This window comes from Leptonotus elevatus, chromosome 7 (genome assembly GCF_054856555.1).
Source record: "Leptonotus elevatus isolate MCC_2025b chromosome 7, RoL_Lele_1.0, whole genome shotgun sequence".
Taxonomy (NCBI): domain Eukaryota; kingdom Metazoa; phylum Chordata; class Actinopteri; order Syngnathiformes; family Syngnathidae; genus Leptonotus; species Leptonotus elevatus.
The window spans coordinates 9,593,686-9,615,432 of record NC_141245.1 but is presented as its reverse complement, the minus strand read 5'-3'; the positions used below and the strand labels follow the sequence as shown (position 1 = coordinate 9,615,432).

The following is a 21,747-nucleotide window of genomic DNA, read 5'->3' as shown; positions in this document are numbered from 1 at the left end:
TTTTTTCATTTTTTTTAAACATGTGGTACCAGACCGCAAAAAAAGTTTTATTTTGGAAATCAGGTGCATCTTCCTGTGCCTCTTTCAAAGCATTAATTTCAGTTTCACAATATGAAGAAAAAGTGATCATACAAGGTCTAAAAAAAAAAATAGTTTGGAGAGCTTCGATGTCGCAAAAAAAATTTTTTTGCAGGGCTTCTTCGAAAAGAGGAAGATGTTTTAAGTATTTTCTTCAGCTTTTAACAGTAAATATTTTATTTTATAATTATTGTTCTTAGTTTTTCCTGTATAGTTTAGTTTATATGCATGTTTCATATTTATTCCTGTGTAATCACAAGGTGGGTCTGATATTCAATCATTTGTTTTCATTTGTTTCTGTCAGTCTTGTCAAAATATGCCCATGAATCTGGTCCGTGGCACGAAAAAGGATGCAGCCTGTACATGAAAAGTAAAAAAAAAAAAAAGATGACTGTGCTGAATTAAAAACGTTCAAGCCACTCTATTTTTGCACAGTGTTAATGTTCAAAGTAAACTGCACAATTTTAAAGAAAAAAACTTAATGATTTAATTTAGGTAGAAAATTAATTTTGGAAGAAAACTTTTTTTGTTAATTGTAGGGCTGTGCAATTAATCGAAATTCAATTACAATTTCAATTATTACACTCCACAAATTACAAAATAGGCATAATCACACAAAAAAATAATCAAAAATGATTGCAGTAATACTAATTTTGAGTTGCTTAAATGTATATATTTGCACTTTTATTTTATTTTAAAATGACTAATTTAATCAATCTTGTTTTGGTCCAAAAGGAACTTGCATAATTATAATGTTTCAAATATATTTGTCTTAATAAATTTTACATGCTTAAACATTTTTCTTGTTTTGTACCAAAAAACAAATGATTGTCCGAATCGTGATTTCAATTATTACCAAATGAATCATGAATAATATTTCCTTCATAATCAAGCAGCCCTAGTTCACTACGAAGGTGTGTGAGATTAGCCTGGCAATAGCCAGATTGATTTGTGCTTCACTCGAGGGAGTTCTCCACAATATCAGTCTGGGACTGCTACGCGTTGATTTGCTCAGGAAAGGCGGGGCCTGCTGAACAACACTTCGAGCTGATTGGACGAAGCAGAATCGTGTGCACGTCTACCTCACTTTTGTTTCGAACAATCACGGCAAAGGATGAAAATGTCGTCACCGACATGCGACTATTGTGACTAGCTGATATCATGGCGTTGAGTTTATGTTGTCGGTTTTGCAATGTTGATAATGCGGATACAAGAGACTAATTCATCGAGAACAGAATTAATTGCAGCGTCCGCGCATTCGTCCACCGATGTCGCCATGTTTGGTTTGTTTCTTCCCACGACTTCGGCGCGTCTTGTGTTTCGGGACAGGTGCGCATCCCGCCCCCTAATACAATGTCACTCTGTGATTGGTCCGAACCACCAGTGGTTTGTATCGGTGGAGTTTGTGAACTCTCAAATACCGCGAGAGCAAGATTAGTGTGAGATATGATGGTTTTGTAATTCTTGCATTCATTGCTCAGAACTTCGCCATAAAATTTGATAGTAGTTTACAGCTAGTGTATTTGTAAATATCCTGTATGCACATTACATTTAGAGGTTGTAAGAGGTTGGTCTCACTTGTGTGTAAAGCTCTACTGTCAGTGACAATTACCTGCAACAAGAAGAACGTTTTCATTGGTCTTGTTTGTTATGATCAGGATTACACACGCTGACACTTACTTTTATACAATTTATTAATGCTTTTTTTTTACATTAAATCAATTGTTTTTGAAGGGATCAGACTCGTCTTTTGGTCAAGGAAGAATCCAATATATTTTTGATTTAATGATAAAGGCACACATTCTATTTGCAATATTAAGAGGAGGTGGGAAGGGCAAATTCAAATTGGGAGGATTTTTCGAGGTGCATGTTGGTTATGTTTTTAGTCAGTATTTATAATGTTCTGGTGTGTTAAATGATGATGATTGATAAATTGTTTTAATTATGTGACGTCCCTGATTGCATGATGATGCTTATTGCTGGAAAATGATGCATTATTTAAATGAATAATTTTGTAGGTATAACCAAGTGTGTCTAATCTTGTGGTTTGTAATCAGGTCAATTATCTTGGACATTGGCAGATGATGACGATATTTGTAGGCATTGTTGCATGTTGTATCCACTGTATAGGTCACCAAATCATATTATTAGGACAAAACTATCCTAGAGTTTAGAAAATCAAAGTAGTAGTAGAGATTATTAGTCTACAGCTCTTGGTGGACTAGTGCAAGTAAAATGTTTGTAAGTGCAAGAGTAAATACTTTGCATCTTTTTTCTAAGAATTCAAATGTATGAATTAATCTGACATATAAATAACTAACAATGAAATAATTCATACTTGTCAAACATAAAATGAAGTGTCATCCGATACCAGTGTCATGATCTCCACATTGCTATGGCTGGCTGTCTCTTGTATGACACTAGTTAGTATATGTATATTTAGCTTTTATTGTGCTCTATTGAGATATCTGTATATGTGAATGCTGTAATTGACGTGATATAGTATATCCTGTTGTCTATGCCTGGAAATCGCAGTAAAAAGAACTGATTTATTAATTGGAAGCTAATCTACTCTAAGAAGACAACACTGCCACCTCCTGGACACAATCAAACAATGCACTTCTGAGCCACACTGAAGTTGATAAAATACCATGCATTTTTCTGTAGAACAACAAAGATCTTTCTTCTATTTCAGTTGCTACTAGTAATGGTACTATCATGTAATTCTTTTTGGTAGCGCATGCAGTCTGTGCATTGCACTCTGCTCTCTCTTAAAAAGGAAGTAGCTGCAGTGAGAGGGAGGAAGTCGCAATAGAGAACAAAAATAGTTACATGTTCCAAACTAGCTGTGAGTGACATAGAGATTGAGAGAATGGGAATTGGATGGAGAAGTCATTTCCATTTTCTTCTTTGTCCCTTCACAGTTTTGTTTGTGATGGCTCACATTCACATGTGGCTTTGTGTCGTCAGTGTGCTGTGTTGCCGCCTACCCTTTTTCTGGTTAACTGGTCATTTCCTCCCCTCCCTCTCTTTCTGCTTTCTATATTTCTGACAAGCGTGTCTTATTTAATTGTTGTATCATCATTGAAGAGGACTTCTTTTTACCATGACAGCAGGTAAATTGATCCATATTCTACATGCCTCTTCATTGTTGCGTTTTCCCCTTCCTACCTCAAACAATGAAGACTTTTACTTCTCTGCTGTTATCTACGTTCATGTAGGAGAAGCAAGGTGCTATTAGCTGGGCTGTTTTCTTGTTCAGCTTATGAGGCAAAACCACCTGAGACAGGTTATGTAAAATGTGAATATGTCTCAAGGAATGCATGTTTTTTCTCTCTCTCTCTAAATGGAACATGCTAATATTTGAATACATCTGGTTTCTATATCTACCGGAACTAGAAACAGTTCTCCCAAGCTTGATGTTCATTTGGTAGCCACATATCATTTGGTACCGCTAGTTGTGTGCCACAGTAAAGTTTAATGTGTCGGCAGTGCTGTTTAGGAGAAATGTACCCAGAAATCCACACAAACAATGAACACTTTTACATTTTATGAAAGAAATTACTTAATCCAAATGGTGTGTACTACATTTTAAAGATGAAGTGCTCCCATTCTAGAGACAGTCTAACATCAAAATAAGTGTACCCTTTCCTTTTGGTGCTCTTCCTCTACAGAAACAGGAGGAACTGTGTGAAAAGGCCTGTTTCCCGTCATTGTGGGCCTATTTTTGGGAGGTTTATTGAGAAGACTCATACACTGATGACACAATGAGGTTTAGAGGGCATGCTTGTGATGAAGTCATGTAGCATTCACAATGGTCTACTCTAACTATTGGTGTAGTGAAGATGTGCTTTGGTACTGTCATAAGAGTTTATGCAGAGTATGTTGAGCAGAACCTTTACCTTGACTTCTTCTTTTAGATGCTGTGGTATATTGATTTATTTACAGTAGGTTGTTAAGGTACATGGTCACCTAGCAACAGGGGTCTTTTCTGAAGTCGTTTCAGAGCATTTTTTCTGACTTATGCTATCTTCATTTTCGATTACCGGTACATTATTTTCTTCTTACCAATTTTCCACTTAGAGATGCATTTTTCCATGCCGCTTATCTTCAATAGGGTCGCATGTGAGCTAGAGTTGATCCCTGCTGTATGGGACTGGTCACAGCTATAGACAATAAGACTATGGATTTATAGTCTTTAATCAATCTAACATTCATGTTCTGAATGTGGGAATAAGATGGAGCACCCACAGAAAAGAGATGCAAATTTTACAGAGCAAGGATGGGAACCCTCAGAATTGTGAGGCAGACGTGCTACTCAGTCACTGTGCTGCCCTATTCCACTTTAATTCAACAAAAAGCTTAAACCATGCTTGCTCAATCCTTTCTGTAGTTATTTGCTGTCCTTTCCATTGACTGACATGTCTTGAAATGGAAGGAATTTCTTAAGAGATGGGATGAGTACTATATCTCATACTTGTCAAATCACACATTGTTTTTGTCTTTCAGCATGTACACATATGAAGTGCATTGGATTCCATGGTATGCTGTTTACACAAAGTATCTCAAGGGACGATGCAGGTTAAGACTTGTTGCCAAAATGATAGATGGAGGGAGAAAATGTGACAGCTAGGAAGAGCAGAGAGATTATTTGTAGAGGGAGTTCATATTTTTCTAACCATGTTGCGCAAAACTTCAAAAGCAACTATCAGAATTGTTGAAAACACTTGCCTGACCAGCAGTTGGCATTGCCTAGAAGACTTTTTTGTTTTTGTAGTGCCTGTAAACAAAGTCTAAGCACGGAACGTGCTCAGACGGAACATTTTGTTGAAAGGACTCTTTCCAACTGAGGATGTATCGACTCAGCCGTCTGTGGGGGATTTTGACCCGACCTCCTGACACCGTGATCCTTGAGGATTCCTCTGCTCCCCAACCCTCTGATAACCACCCGTGTTCTCTTTTGTCGCCTGGCCCACCTCCTAGCACGACCGATGAGCTCCTGCAAGACCAAACTCCAAAGGTTCCACCTCGCATCATGACTTCTCAAACTCAAGAAGTCGTCCAACGGTCAAGTCAACCTACCCCTCAAGTAGCCCTGCCTGCTAAAGGAGTCTCCCAGCTTCCTCCTCAAACAAGTTCGTAGAGCACTATGGATGTTTATCTAATTATCTTTCTTTTAAGTACTGGCTATCAAATCATTTGTGTTTATTCCAAATTAACAACCATGGCTGCATGATGTCACGTCTGCTTCTATTTTAATCGTCTGATTTGTTTCAGCATTGTGCCCACCAAATACTGATTCAGATGACGATGAAGAATCTGACTCATCTTATGCCAGTGTTCTTCCAGTGAACCTTTTAGACAGGGTACAAGGTTTTAACAGTCTTTGTAGTAATTGTATTCATTTATAACTTCTATGAATGACAACAGTCTCGTCCTTTTAGGGAATGTCTCTGCAAGTGCCTGTGAAACCAAAGGGCCGTTACAGTTCTTTATGCAGTGATGACGAGCTATTAGGTGATGACGAGTAAGTCATACGCGACAACAACATTTGCACATACCAAAAGACGAGAAGAAACACAAACTTGAAATGACTAGTGTCAGTAATTCAGTACGTACTGGCACCAGATGTGAGGTTGTGCTCTTAGATGGCAATTGCATTCCTTAACTTGCCTTAACTCTTAAGTTTGTGCTTTGTATGTTTTGTTATTGTTTGTTTCAGTATACTGTATGTGAAGTCAAGTTGAATTTAATTACAGCGTGTGTAATGTTGGCTGTAATTTCTGGCGCAAACGGACCGGACGAACTTGTAGTATCTCTTTTGCACCAAACAAGATGGATACAAGTTTTATTTCAAGGGCAATGCTTTGTTTCGGTTTGTGTTGTGTTGTGTTGCCGGTGGTCATTTCTGTTCTTCTGTAGTCCTAGTGTTTGGGAGGAACCAGGCATCGGCAGCCTGCAAGGCAGCATCTATCTGCCCAACACTGGCAGACTGGCGTCACCCCCTAAAGAAGACAGCTCCCAGCTCGCTGCTGTCGTCAAGATGGGCTGGCTCGACAAGAATCCACCCCAGGGGTATGATTTGCACTGTACATACAACTATGGCAGCAGTCGACCACTTGTGTGCGTGTGTGTGAGGCTTAATTGTAAACTGCTTTGGGCACCATATGATGTAGTTAAAGTGCTATATAAATGCAGTCCATTTACCATTTAAAGTGTTCACATTCTTCTAAAAATGTTGATCAACTTTGGATATGAGCAGTTTTACACAATATTTAATTGTCATTTAGTCATAATTAAATCATTGAGAAATGTTTATAACCAAGTAGAGCCATAGTCAGCAGTGCCTTATGATTAGTAAAAATAGACCCTTGACTGATTGTTTTATTGTTAGATGGATCTGTACCTGGATATTGCTCTAGTGCCCTCTGCACAATGTGGATACTCTAAACACGGAGCACTGTATTGATACATGTGTAAACAACACTATATGGACAAATCAGATGCAGTATGCTTCCAAAGAGTCAAGGTTTTTTGTGTGTTTTTCTGATATCTTTGTAAAGGTTATTGTATGTAGTGAATATTGCACTGAAGCTTGAGTTGAAGAAAAATGTGAATTGAATCAAAATCGCAATATCTGTTACAAAAATCACAATTTACTCTACTTAAAATTGTTCAGACCTTCTTAGTGCCTGTGGGGGCTTTTATTCATCATCGAAAAGAGCATTTGCGAGGTCAGAGGTCGCTAACCCTAAACCTGAGAGAAAGCCATCTGTGTTCTAGTTTAAAGATGTTTGAGCACTCCTAATTTCACACCAAACTCATCCAATCATTACTTTAACAGTGTTCTTTTATTTTATTAATTTATTTTTTTACTCATTCACTGCCATTGACGGCTATAAACGTCAAAAATTAATTTTAACTATTACTATTAGTTTAACATTTTTTTTCCAAAAAAACGCCCTGAATTTTTAATATTTTTCTTTCTTTTTTTTTTTTCATTCACTGCCGTTGAAGGCTATAAACGTCAATTAGTCAATTAGTAAAAACATTGTTTAACATTTTTTTCCACTTTTGTTAACAAGAGTATGAAAACCTAGATTTTTTAATTGTATATTTAGAACATATTGAATTTGTGATTAATCGTGAGTTAATTAGTGAAGTCATGTGATTAATTACAATAAAAATAATAATAATCGCCTCTTACCCCTAATTTTCAATCATCTTTTTTTTTTTAAATTAATTTATGGCAGTGAATGAGTTAATCATCACATTGCTGCACTTTCAGTGTCTGCTTCTATATGTATGCGTTTATACAGGGCCCTTTATTATCAGAGGCGATGGGTAAAGCTAGATGTTGACTACCTGAGATATTTCGACAATGACAAGGTAAAACCCCAAACACACATTCACACTCATGCACTTTGACTGTGCCAGATCTCCATTCTGCTTGCTTTGATATGCTTCAGCTTGGGTAAGTTGTTGTGGCTGATATCTGTTACAGCAAGTGTATTCAAAGGGAATTATCTCAACGGCATCAATTACAAACGTGACAAGTGTGGGAGAGCTGAAGTTTGAGGTCATCACACACAATCGCACATTTATCTTCAAGGCTGAAAGTGACGGTTAGTCTGGTTTTTGACCTGTGTGGTTTTCCAAAATAATGCATGGTGGCGGTGCAATTCTAATTTTAGTGTTTGAGTGCATTTCTTTTTCTCTTTTTTGTTCCTCCACTGCTTGTGCATCCAGCTGAGAGAAATGAATGGTTGACTCTGCTGCAGGACTGCACAAGGGGGCGCCATAGGCGCAGTACATTGAACCCTGGTTCACCTTTGACTGCAGAGTTTAAAGGCTATTTGGAGCTCAAAGGTCTACGCTCCAAACTTTACACTGTTGTGGCTTCAGATAAGGTCTTTCTCTATAAGAATATGGAGGTTCGTGTTTATAATGTTTTTTTTTTTGTAAGATAACCAGCTGTTTTAAGATACAATGTTCTATAAGCGCAATCCATTTACCATTTCTGAACTTTGACCTTTTTTTCTGGATTCTTTTGAATGCAAATAGTATGTGTTGTGACACTGACAATTGATTTGCAACTGTCGATATTCCTTCTCTCTAGGACTACCGTATTGGAGTGGGAATCACATCAATTGAGATGAATGTAGGAAATGTTAAAGTCACAGATCGCCGCAGCTTTGATCTGACTACACCTTACCGCATTTTCAGGTACTGTAGGTGCACTCAATAATCTTAACACCTGCACTCATTCTTTTCAAACTAGGCAAGTTTGTATTTTAAAATAGCATGTTTGTTATCTTGGCAATGGATTATTTTGGATGTCGTTGGACACATTTGTTAGTGCTAGGATCATGTTAGTTCATGAGAATTCCCACCAGCTTCCCTCAACAAGCCGTTTGTGTGGTTTATTTGTGAGGAAAGAGATCGTGTGTGTTTGTGTGTGAGTGTGAGGTCTTCTGGCTGACACTTCACTGCCTGCTGTGCAAAGACTCAGCTTGACAGGATGTGGAAACTCTGCCTGGTCATGTGCACAGTATATTTTTGGTTGGCTGTTACACTTTAAATAAGTGATTACAATTTTTTCCGAAAACACAGTTCCTCGAAGAGGTTTTGTGTTGACCTATAGTCAGATCAATATCTCCAAACAGAAATTTGACAGTTGTGGTTGTTCATTTATTGCAATCATTTGTGCATACAAGTATTTTAAGCACAGAGAGAAGACTACGTACTGTTGCACTGAAAAGAAGAAGTACTTAATCTATTCGTGTCTGTCTGGTGGAAGTATGTTTGGGTCCCAGTTTTCAACTCAAATATATTTAGCAAGACAAAAGAAGGAGAGTCAGTTCTGAGAGGATGAGAGGGGATTCACATAGCAAAGGCTACACTTGCTTTCCTTAGTCGCATTATTTGCCACTGATGCTGTAATGGCATCAGTACCACTTCGAAGTTTGTTTGTCTCTGTCCGCAGTTTCATAGCAGAATCAGAGCAACTGAAAGATCAGTGGGTGGACGCAATGAGGGATGCCATAGGTGAGGCTTTGTCCAATAGCGAGGTTGCTGATCGAATATGGGCGGAGCCAAGCAACAGTTCCTGTGCCGATTGCAGCGCTCCGAAGCCGGAATGGGCGGCCATCAACTTGTGTGTTGTGATCTGCAAACGATGTGCAGGTTTGTGTTTTGTGGTTAGCGATCTTTATGAAATGATCGAAATGTTTGCTGTACAGATGGTTTGAATATTTTTCCAAATGTGTTTACAATATGCCAGGAATGTGTATGGCTTTTTGATGTGAGGAGAGATATAAGACAAATGTGAGGAAGGATAAAAAAGCACTTTGCTCTTGATCTAAGAGTTGCAACCAACTTGAGTATTTCATACCAGTGTGTTATAGAGCACGTGTGGGTTTCCTTCAAAGTCGGTATGTGTGTGTTTGATGTGCACATGTGTTTCAGGAGAGCACAGAGGACTGGGCCCTAACATCTCTAAGGTTCGGAGTCTGAAAATGGACAGGAAGGTTTGGACAGAGGAGCTTATTCAGGTTATTCCTTTTATTTCAATGTGCGGATGCGCTTTGTGTAATTGGTTGGGAAATGTTGGTCAAATCACTGAATCAGAGTTGATCATACAGTCATATGACAAAAGAGTAAAACCATACTACTGATCCAAGTGCGATAGACATACTACAAGTAAAAAAGTCTTTGAAGTATTCATTAAAATATTTCATTTTGAATGTAAATCATAGATGATCCACAAATACATTTGTATTCAAAATGCCACCCTTCTGGTTTTAAGAAACAAAAAAAAGAAGAAGCAAGAACCAAAATGTATTTAGTCAATCACAACTTTTTATTAGAACAAGTAGAGGAATAAAAAATATGGAGTCATTTTGTAATTTTCTGTTCCAAAACAAACACCTGCATCAGATTAAATCTGCTGATTATTCAGCAGTTGAATAAGGCCCCGTCCACACGAAAGCCAGTTTCAATGTATCCTCACAAGTTTCTTACCGTTAAGGCCGCTCGTCCGCACGATGGCGCGGTTTCAGGGCTTGAAACCGATCACTTTTGAAAGCGGGCACCAGAGTGTAAAGATTTCAAAACGCGCCCTGTACGCCTCCGTCTGGACACCTTATGCAAGATACTCCTCCAGTGATGACGTAATGGTCGCAGCTCGATGACGACGCATTGTCGCAGTTTGATGACTTATGCGCCAATTCTCGCGTGACTGCGCGCGAACCGTCAGTGTGTCAACAACAATGGCGGATAGCCGTGTCGTAGTGGTTTTGCGCAGCCTCCTTAGCTTGCTTATGCTTTTGCAGCAAAATATTTTGCTCCTTTATTCCCACGTTCGACAAGTGGTGTCGCACTTGAATCACCCGCCATTGTCACTTCTCCTGTGTTCGTCTTTCGTTTTTTTGATACATGCAAAGTCATGTTTGTTCTGTAGATTGCAATAAAGTTAGATTTTTTTTTCCCCGTCTTCTTTGCTGATTCTTCTTCTACACTTTCCGTTAACTCCCTGTGGCTGCGCTACAGCGCCACTCCAGACTTGGAATATACATTACAGCCGTTAAACGTCTTCAGCGTCTTCTTTTGGACACACGCAAGTTTTGAAATGCTTCTGTGTGTACGAGATTTGTTTGAGGAACAAAGCCGTCTTTGCTTCCGTCTGGACGGGGCCTAAGAGTGCTCACACCTTGGAGAGCTGTGGATTGATATGAATGATGGCACAAGCATGAGAGATGTCAGCCGAAACAAAAGAGAATCATAAAACTTGTTTTGGAGAAAGTCAAACATCACGCAATGTTGCAAAATATGTTCGTAGTCAGCAGTGTCAAAATCTGGATCAAGTGCACACAAATGGAAGGTCGTAAAAGGGAAGTGTCATGGAAGACCAAGAAGACCTCAAAGTGTCAAGATAAAAAACTTAAAGCAATATTTCTTTAAAATAGAAAATGCACTACAAAACAAATGCGGTACAAACAGGCTGAAACTGGAGTCAGCATCTGTGACTGAACTGTAGGTAACCGCCTAAAGGAAATGGAATTTACTTACATTCAGAAAAGCCCATCGGAACTCTAAGAAACTGCCTGAAAGAAATGGGATTTACATACAGAAAAGCCAAATGAAAACCATCTTTAATGCCCGAACAGGAAAAAAATCAAAGTTGTAGTTGGGGAAAGAAAAGCAATCATGAACTGTGGATGACTGGACGAAAGTGATTGTGATGAATGGCAAATCTGCAGTATTTAGCGATGATGTCATAGAGCAAAAAAATAACAAATAAATTAAATCTATGCCTCAGAGACTGCAAGCTATTAGAAAAGCCAGCGGTAGCGCAACAAAGTACTATTGGAGTTAGTGTTATGTTTAAACAGGAGTCGATGGTTCGAATCCTGCCTTAGACTGGTTGCAGTTCACGATTACTTTCTATTCATTTATTATTCAATTTGTGGTGGCTGTGGCTCAGGGGTAGAGACGGTCGTCCAACAACCAGAAGGTCGGCTGTTCGATCCCCGCTCTCCCCAAGTCACGTGTCGTTGTGTCCTTGAGCAAGACACTTCACACACATTGCTTCCAGTGCTACTCACACTGTTGTCTGAATGCTGCGAATGTTTGGTGGTGGTCGGAGGGGCCGTAGGCACACACTGGCAGCCACGCTTCCGTCAGCCTGCCCTAGGGCAGCTGTGGCTACTTAAGTAGTTTACCACCACCAGAGTGTGAATGTGCGAGTGGAGAATTTTTGCCACTCTTCCTTTCGATATGCAGCCAGTTGAGAGAGGTTGAATGAATAAATCAATCAATTTACTTTTCTTTCTTTTTTCTTTCTTTCTTTCTTGCTGCAAATATTTAGATACAGTTTCATGTCAATCTGGATATTTACTTGAGTCTAAGCCAAATGTCATGGCAGTACATTTTTATCATCTGGACCCACAAGTTTTACATTATAACCAGTATTCATTTTCTTTTAATATAGTGTTGTTGTTTTTTAAGCTATAAGGATGAACCTCAGTTTTTAGTTTCTGTAAATTTAATCCCAGGTCTCAATACAATCATATAATTTGTTATAGAATAATAAATGATAAGTGGGTATCAAGAGACCATATGAATCCGTTGTTGATTTACACAATGTCAAAATTTTGTATCTGTCTGTACCTTGTTCAGGTGTTCCTCTTGCTTGGCAACAACCGTGTTAACAGTTTTTGGGCAGCAAATGTCCCACCTAGCGAGGCTCTGTCGCCCTCAAGCTGCAATGACGATCGCCGGCGTTTCATCATTAACAAGTACCGCCACGGCAAATATAGGAAGTACCACCCTCTGTACGGAAACCAGAGAGAGCTGAATAACGTGAGTTCATGTTTCCTCTTTAATTCAATAACTTTTGTTTCTAAAGATGAGCATTGCTTGAGCATATTTGGGTATTTGGGGTGGGGGAAGCAATATTCTGGATTAGTTAGTTAACAGATCGTGAAAGACGGGCATTAATACACTGGGAGGATTTAGATGTTGACCACTGTCTCGACATGTTGACTTCATCGACATTACGCCCATATTTATGTGTCAACACCCTCACTGTTAGTAGTAGCTCACATTTGTGACACTCAACCCACAAAGTACGGATAAATAGATGCCAGATTTGCGCTTTTACCCCGCTTTTAAGTACACTGACAGACTTTAGCCAGAGCATATTTTCCTTTTGCTGAAGTCAAATATAAAGCACTCATCATTCTTCTGACAGTGATATTACTTCTGCTGTCAGTAAAAAAAGAAAAGAAAAAAACTGAACGGATAATATTTAACAATCGTTCAAAACTTCCTTTTATGTGGCCTCTGTTAAATTCTTTGCTGGACTGAAATGCAGATGACTTGATGAGAAAATATTGAGAGCACTTTAATAAGGTCTATGTGTTTAGACTCAAACAGACTTGATGATGCTAAAGCAGATGTGGCTTCTGAATTAGAAACAATCATTTTTAGCTGCATATACAAGTGATGTAAAACAGATGGTAATGTGGACACAAGTGTGTATTGTTATCATTACGCTGGTGAATAACTGTCACTTTTACTGTTGAATGCACTTTTGGGCAATGTTAAAAAAAAAGGTTCTTGAAAGTTTTGCGAGGAATACGGTAATTGTTGTGCTTCCATTATTAGTGCGGTGAATGTGTTTGTGTTTGCAACCCAGCTGGGTCAGTTGTTTGTGGCTTAACCCACTTAACCACAAACAATGTCGGCTGCTCTCATTGAGTTTGTGAGTGACTCACATTTACCACCTGACTTTGGGTACTTTTCCTCCCGCTATCAAGCGCGAGTGGGTGTGTGCATGCATGCATCACATGCTTGGGATGTGAAGAAGATAAAAGTGCAATAAAACAGTTATTTTGGAATTATTTTTGTTTTGTTTTTGCTGTCCTCTGTTTCAGTACTTTTGCTTAAGCATGCTCACTTTTCCCTGTTTCTTGGTTAGCGCTGTTTGTCTTCCTCTCTGTCATTTGAGAGTTTGAATTTTCTGTTTTTGTTACAATGCTGGGCCTAATAGAATCCAGAGTCGTCTCTGTGACCATTGTTGCTCTAAGGCACTGTGTGAGGGGTCAAGCGAAACATCTGCAGCTCCTTAGAAAACTTAAAAGTAAAGCCCATAGCCCATTTCATCTGGCTCTGCCTTTTTACTCCCACATCTCCGCTTCCTTTCTCCTTGTTTTTCTCCCTTTCTCGAATGTGACATCACTACTCACAGCTCGAGCTGGAATGTGCTGTAACCCCGCCTCCGCTTCTCCTCTGCTTCTCCTGTGCTCTTCATTGCTGGACTTTGACTGAAAGAAAGTTTCTCTCTTACCTCTTGGTTCATTTGACTGCTTGTAAATGTCTGCTGTTCCTTCAAGTTAGTCTCAAATTTAGCTGATACCTCCTTTTTCTGGAATTGTGGACTTTGTCAAGTAGCACCTTAACAAGTTACCTTGTGAGGAAGCCAGCAGGTAAGATTGTTTATTGCTGTTGGGTGTTGAGAAAGCCAAGTACTCCATGTTGTATCTCTGTGTGTGTTTATGCGTGACAATGTGTGCTTCATTGAGTGTTGGAAGCTTGAGTTTGCTCAGGAATCTGTGTCAATGGACTTTGGATCTCTGGCAGTATTTGATTGTTGTGTTTGATTGGAGACTACTTGGATCTTCACATTGCGGCCTTTGTGCATACATTGCTTGGTGTGGGCTGAGATAGGTCAACATGCATGCTAATGTGCGTGGACATACAGTATTTTGTGTGCATGTGTGTACTGGCCCATCTGTCAATGGAGATCATTGTGCCTCTTTCATTCAGTTTCACAGCCTGCTTCACAAACCCTTCCTTAGCTTTCTGTCCTCTTCACCAGTTAGTGAACTTTGTCGTCATACATTAATCAATCCAAAATGATTGGTGCAATATGCTCTGTATGGCTGTTTGAAAGAATGTCACAATTGATCAAGGAAAGTTCTAACATAGGACACTGTGTGTGTGCTTAGCGACTTCAATTGAAACACACACACCTCTCAAGTTACAGTGCATCTTTTGTTGCATTTGTTTAAAACTTTGTAAAGGTTGTTGAAGCCCTCCTCTGTTTGCTATTCCCAAATGAGATTCTGGCCCAAATTTATGGTTGGCATACTCTTACTTGGCACAACATTAGGTACATAAATAATAGGGGTAGGAATCTTTGAATGTCTCACGATTCAATTCGATTCCGATTGTTGGGTCTGCAATTCAATTCAGAATCGATTTTCGATTAAGAAAGATTTTTGATTCAAAATGATTTAATTGACAATGATTTTTGCTTCAATCTATAGATGTGCAAGAATTGTAATGATCTACTCCAGTCTGACTCTCTAATTAGTGCGCTACTTGCGGGACTTTTATCACTCAAAAGAACGGCTCCACGCTGGAAAAAAATAACTTTCATGGAATAACTTGATCGGGACTTTTTCCTACTACTCTCAAATGTGGCTACAACTTAACAGTGTATTAGACCGCGTGGAACCACACTGCCCCTCAGTGGCCAAACCGGGTACAACATGAACAGTGCTCCAAATAAAGGCACACACCGACAAGACAGTATAAAATAATTTAAATAAAATCGATTTTGGGACATTTAAAATCGATTCTGAATCGTACTAAATGAGAATCGCGATTCTTATGAGAATAGATTTTTTGGGCACACCCCTAATAAATAACATAATGCATGTTGCTGAATTGAGATCAAATTAAAGAATTATGTAATATTGCAGAACAAGCTGCCTTAGTTCATCACTCTGTTCAAACTGTAGTTACCATTTGTCATACATCTTGCACATACATAGTTTTATATATTGTTTTGCATTTTTAAATTGGAAGTCAACCTCAAACATTTCTTGATATAATATATGTGACCTCACTAGTCTAAACATGACATGCTGATTAATATTACACTCGTGGAATATGAGTTATGAAGTAAAATCCAGCCATTTAATCCATCTCAGGGGGCGGCCATTTTGCCACTTGCCATCAACTGAAGATGACACCAGTGTTGCTCAGGGCTCAGGCAACGACCAATCACAGCTCACCTGGTTCTAAAGCTGAGCTGTGATTGGTTGTTACCTGAGACCTAAGCAACATTGATGTCATCTTCAGTTGATGGCAAGTGGCAAAATGTTCAGATTCGTGTTGTTTGAATTGTACAAGGCCTGCAATCTTAAATCTGAATTCATTGGGAAGTTTAACACTGATATAGTAATGAATGGAAGCTGAAATCTGATTGGACAAAAAATAAAGATAACCCTCAAACAACTGGAATATGCACAGCCAAGACACACACTAGGAAAGGAAGGAGCGTTGGAAATAAATTCATGCAATATTTTACAAATTTATGCTAGCTACGTTTTTAATTCAGGTCATTGTTTTGATAATGTTTAGGCCAGCAGCGATGGCACGCCAATGCTTTTTATGTACCTAATAAATAACAAAGACAAAGTATTAAAAACCTCCCACTGGCTGGAACCAAAGCATTCAATGAAACAGCTTGCCGAAATTCCCAATCTAAACTGAAGTCTTATTCCCTCCACCAAGTGTGAAAAGTGAGAGGTCACGTTTTACGTTTGTTGGTCAGCTTGTAACCTAGCAATATACTACTGAACTGGTTTTGTTTGAGTAGAAGGAATATCCCAATTGTGTTGATAGTAATTTTTTTCCATTGTGGTCAAGTGGTACAATGACCCACTTGATCAGGGTTAATGAGCCGCATTCTGTTGGCATTCTGTTTATCAAGTCCTGATATGGGCGGCTCATCTGTCAGCCATCCCTTTTACCTTGGTCTACTGATAATGAGATATCGTGCCCACTGCTCATCAGAGAACAACTTGTCATTGTACATGTGACACATTCAGTACATTTACTTTTCCAGCACATTTGAAGCCAGCCCAAGCAAAGTCGCTGCTGTCATTACTAGCTTGTTAGCTGCCTGTGTGCCACAACATTAAGCACACATTGACAATTAAATACATGTGTTGTTGTATCAAAAATAAGATGGGAATGTTTCATTTTGGTTGATAATATGAGGGTGATACAGACTTATAGATATTTTATTATTGTGGTAGTTGTTGTGTAGAACTTCATTGCAACTTACTGAGAGCTGTTTACAATGTATTATTGTTGTTTTGGCCATTTCTGCTTTTTGATTTGGCCACCCATGCACTAAAGCAGGGGTTCTCAACCCCGGTCCTCGAGTACCCTTATCAAGCTTGCTTTCCGTGTCTCCCTCAGCCAACACAGCTGAGGATCTTTATCAGACTTTATGCAGAACTTGCTGATTAACTGATTGTTTGAAACACCTGTGTTGGCTGAGGGAGGCATGTAAAACGGGCTGGATAGGGGTATTCGAGGACTGCGGTTGAAAATCACTGCATTAGACTATTCTGCAGCATGGAAAAACACTTGCTGTAATTAACATTTGGTGCCAAATTTGTAATGTGCATGACTGCCCCCTACTGGATTGAGGTGGAACACACACGTCACGTCACATGATTATTGATCGAAGACAAATGTCTTTGATTATTGGGCGTGATAGTTATCTTTGTTAAAGGCAGATGTTTTTGTTGGAACCCTAAAAGGGATTATTACATTTATACTGGGTTATCTAATTTGGTGAGTATAAGTGCATGAGCTACTGTAGTATAATGATTTTCTGTAAAATGCTTCGCTTGGCGATATTGAAGTGCTTGAGTGTGTTAGAGAGACTTCAAGGGAAGAAAAGTTACACAGTTGCACACTTTCAATCATTTGAGCCGTCAGTCCTTCTCTTTTCAACTGGAGCATTTCTTTTAACCGATTGATTTTTGTTTATGTCTGTACGGGGAAATAGCCTTTTCCTTCTGTCCTCCTGTTTTCCTCTCCTTTATTTCGTCTTGTCCCCCCACAGTTTTCTTATTCAGCCCCCCTTTTTTTTGTCTGTCAGCTCTCCTACCCTCTGTCTCACTCTTTAAACCATCCCAGGTGAGGTAATGGTGGAAAATAATGTGGAAAAAAATATTTTTCGTCATCTGGAATTAATATATGGACCCATATAGAAGTGTGGGCATGTGTATATAATGAAGTGTGCAAAAAGGATCACACTTTCATGAAAGTTTCATCATCTTTTCGCAGTATTTGTCTTTCTTCTTTCTCTTACTTTTCCCCTTCTTCTGTCCAGGCAGCCAGATGGAGCTGTGTGATTGCAGACACACCCAGATAAAATCGCTGTGTTTCTCTAAGTCTCTCTCTGGGGATGTTGACTAAGATTGTTGAATTCCCGCCCTATTTTCCTGCTTGAATGTGTGTCTGTGTGTGTTGTTCCATTCATTTCTTTCAGAGACAGCAAGCAGATGTTAGAGGGCGTCTGAATTTACACAGCCTAATAACCCATTTCCTCATTGTGCTTTTCGCTAATTGGATCCCTGCTCTCACAAGCTATTGATTGATATGTAACACTAACCCACATTCGGCATGCAAGCAATCACATTAATGTCCAGGGGCTGATGAAGTTTTGTTTAACTGAGTCACATAAACAGAAAATTATTAGGCTTGGTTATCATCACTCAGCAGCTGGTACAGTAATGTAATGTACTTTATGTAGTGTGTGTGTGTTCAGATTAGGATGTCCGTCTGTGTTGTGTGGCTCTAAGCTTGGCAACTAATGAGTATTGTGCTTGTGGGCCTGATTAGGATGTTATGTGGATAAAATGGAAAACAGTATAGGCGTGCTCAGAAGTTGTTTTTTTTCTTCAGTGCTCGCTCCAAATTTTGTCTTCTAATATTGCTGCTTCAGATTTCATGTTTGTCAGCTACTTGGCTTCCTTGGCATTGCAATTATGTTTCTAAAATTTTCAATAGATACTCATGCGGTGATCAATACGAAAGTTACCATCATTCTAAAATAGCACAGCAAAAAATATCAATACAGTATAATAGTGCATTCATAATGCATAACATAGTTAATTTATACACTGCCATGTGTCTTGAAATAAAATTACCACTAATGCTGTCCTAGAAGACTTTATGATGGTATTTGGTTTCCTGTCAGTGTCATATCATTATCATACACATGGTTAATATTGGAGCTATAATGACAACAGGCCTGAGGAGGCTAATGTGGTGTAGTGCTGTTATTTGTAGTTCTTGTACGGTGCAGGATAGAAGCAATGTTGCAATTTTAACTGTTATTGCAGAAATCAAACCAATTCCCATTTGTTTTGTAAAAAATAAATTAAAAAAAAGACAGTGAAGGTAATGTCTCAGTTTTCCACAAGACCTTGCAGGCTTGTTTGGATAATTGGATCATAAATGACTGAGGGCAGATAAATAATCACAAATATCTTAATGCAGGCCAACCCCACCCATACACACATATACACATACTAAATGTAATCTGACATTGATTCACAGTCCCTTTGATTTGACGTTGTAGCTCAATATGCATAAACTTGTTTATCACTGAATGGCTGAGCTCCACTAAAAACGTCTGCAACTGAGGGAATGTGAGTGTGTCAGCTGTAAAAACACTGCGTCCTCCTTTTCTTAGTCATACTACCCGTGATTTTCTGCCCCCTCTTTCCCTTGCCCCCGACTTCCCTATAACAATTAATTGTGTTTCAGCCTGTGATTGACTCTTCCTCTGTCACTTTTCGTCTTTAAGTGAAACTTTAAAGACGAATACTTACCACAGTGTCCAGTAATAGCGATGCACTGCGAGCGACAGTTATGGTTTGGTTTCAAAGCATTGAGGTTTCCTGCCTAGTGTTGGTGTGAATATTGTTTTTCATGCAGCAGATAACAGTGTTTTGGTTTACTTGTGCGTACTTGATTTTATCTCTAAAGGATGTAAATGAAGTCCTGTAGTGTGCTCTACTATACTATTATTTTGGGATCATGAGCATATGGAATTATGGATCAAACACATCACATGGATGACATAATTCTGACATAATGCAGGTTTGTCTCCAACTCTCCCTACTTGGTCAATGTGATGTCATTTTTAATGGAATGTCAAACTAGCAACTCATGTAAACACCACTTTTGAGTTCTGTTTCTAACGAGAATGAGGTGAATGGATGATGGGTGGTTTTAGCCGTAAGGAGTTGGCAAGTGCATAATGGTCTGACACGTTTTACGGTACGAATAATTGGGAGTAAACGATCTCTATTCTAGATCTTCTCAGTAATCGGCAAATTTATGATTGAGGTCAGATCGCAGTGCTCCCCCCAAAAACTATTTTATGGACCTTGCGTTATACGCCGGTGAACAGTAATAACGCCTTAACAGAAAAGGTGCTTTCCCCAATCGTTCCCACAAAGTTGCAATGCTATGCCACAATACTTTGGGCCATATAGTTTGTGATGTATATGAAATATTGTATAGTTATGTTTATTTTCAACAATGATGGGTGCTTGGGAATGTTCAATGTACTTCTGTATTTGCTTGTCAGCAAAGTTTCTGGCGTGCATGCTTTGGGTGTCGTCTCGTCTGACACTAAGTACACTTTTAGTTAACACTTATTGAAAAATAAATCTACGCAATAAATGTATGAAAGTAATAATTGTGATTGTATGTTTCTAATACTTTTTTTCCCCCTGTCCTTTTCCGCAGGCGTTGTGCATAAACGTGCAGTGCAGTGATGTGCTGGAGACATTAAGCCTGATTTTTTGTGGCGCTGATGTAAATTGTTCAACTGGCATGGCCAATTGTCCCACCCCTCTATCCCTAGCCAACACACACTCTCAACCCTTGCAAGCTATATTGCTGAGCCACAATCTGAACACAGGTAGAGTATTACCACGTGTTTGCGATGTCATTGAAATTCCTTTATTTTCAATTGAGTAATGGACATAGTGTGTCTACATGTGGTTTGACAACCCTTAAAATACATCAATTAACTTAAAGATAATCTATACACTTAAAACTCCTCTGATGACTGCAGAATTTATGTACTTGGACAACTTGATTGTTCCTGTACGGTTTATCTGTGTAATCGTTTAAGTTTTAATGAAATCCAAATCCGTTTTTATTTTTATTTTTGTTGTACAGATCTTCCTCGGTCAGAGGTGGACGGTGGCATGGAAGAAGTGCACTTTTCAGCTCCAACTTGTGTGTATCACAATGGCTTCCTATACAAGACTGGGTCTATGGCTCGGGCTATCACAGAGCGCAAGGCCAGAGAGGGTATGCTTGGTAACAACATAGATTTCCGTCCACGACTGTTTTAAAGCATTGGCTATTGCTTGGATGTTTTGTCACTGTGTCAATTCTTTGTCAGTGTCATCTAGAAAAGGTTTTCCTCTGTTCAGTTAACAACAATCTGCATTAGACAATAACATGTACACCTAAACCAGGGGCCACCAATGTGGTGCCCACGGGGCACCAGGTAGCCCCGAAGGACCTCATGAGTAACTTGATCCTGTACTGTACTGGTGATGTTGATGTGCGGTTTGAAGCTATTCACATCTTTATCTTTATTTCTGTGTGCAGAGTTTAGTCGTCGCTGGTGTACGCTCAACGATGGCACATTCAGCTACTACGAGAGTGACAAGAACTCTAATCCTAATGGCGCCGTGAGAGCGTCAGAAATAGTTTGCTTGGCTGTGGATGTACCCGACAAACATGGGTATACACACTCAGACTCGCACATCTGCTGTTTGTGTGTGTCTTGTGACACGTTGAGATTTCACACACAAAAAACACGCATCTCACCGGTCTTCTTTACCATCTGTCTCACCTGGTAGGTATGAGCACACCTTTGAGCTCTACTCGGAATCAGATCGTCTCTATCTGTTTGGCACCGATGACCCAAACAGCCACAAAGAATGGGTTAAGTCCATTGCCAAGGTAACTAGCATATTGAGCAAGAATGAGCCATGTCGAGGAAGGAAATATGCAACCGTACTTATTCCACTTCCTTTGGAAGTGCGCTGAAATTACGACATTATAAATTTAACTCTGGTTGATGGGAGGATTTTGGTATGCTGCATTAGTACATCATTCTTAATCCTGAATCATGAACAGTTGAATGTGCTGTTGCTTAACTTGCTTAGCACCATTAACATTGAATGTAAGAATAACAAGAGGATTAAAAATAACACCATAGCATTAGTGAGATTTCTTGTCTCTGTTTTAATTATT

General features: G+C 39.1%; 1 protein-coding gene across 5 annotated transcripts in view; it reads left to right on the top strand.

Moving 5' to 3' along the window:
• arap1 (ArfGAP with RhoGAP domain, ankyrin repeat and PH domain 1) overlaps positions 1-21,747 on the top strand; it is a 48,035-nt gene that overhangs the window by 10,485 nt on the left and 15,803 nt on the right. For 4 of the 5 annotated variants that reach the window (XM_086080475.1, XM_086080476.1, XM_086080473.1 and 1 more), the window contains 15 exons: positions 5,062-5,213; positions 5,356-5,444; positions 5,523-5,605; positions 6,001-6,153; positions 7,398-7,467; positions 7,583-7,703; positions 7,828-8,012; positions 8,198-8,304; positions 9,065-9,264; positions 9,547-9,632; positions 12,259-12,441; positions 20,218-20,392; positions 20,656-20,790; positions 21,097-21,232; positions 21,351-21,453. In XM_086080475.1, the coding sequence (XP_085936601.1) occupies positions 5,062-5,213; positions 5,356-5,444; positions 5,523-5,605; positions 6,001-6,153; positions 7,398-7,467; positions 7,583-7,703; positions 7,828-8,012; positions 8,198-8,304; positions 9,065-9,264; positions 9,547-9,632; positions 12,259-12,441; positions 20,218-20,392; positions 20,656-20,790; positions 21,097-21,232; positions 21,351-21,453 (1,978 nt within the window). Of the gene's footprint in view, positions 1-2,947; positions 3,195-5,061; positions 5,214-5,355; positions 5,445-5,522; positions 5,606-6,000; positions 6,154-7,397; positions 7,468-7,582; positions 7,704-7,827; positions 8,013-8,197; positions 8,305-9,064; positions 9,265-9,546; positions 9,633-12,258; positions 12,442-20,217; positions 20,393-20,655; positions 20,791-21,096; positions 21,233-21,350; positions 21,454-21,747 lie in introns of those variants that run through there. The other variant, XM_086080477.1, reaches the window with a different exon arrangement.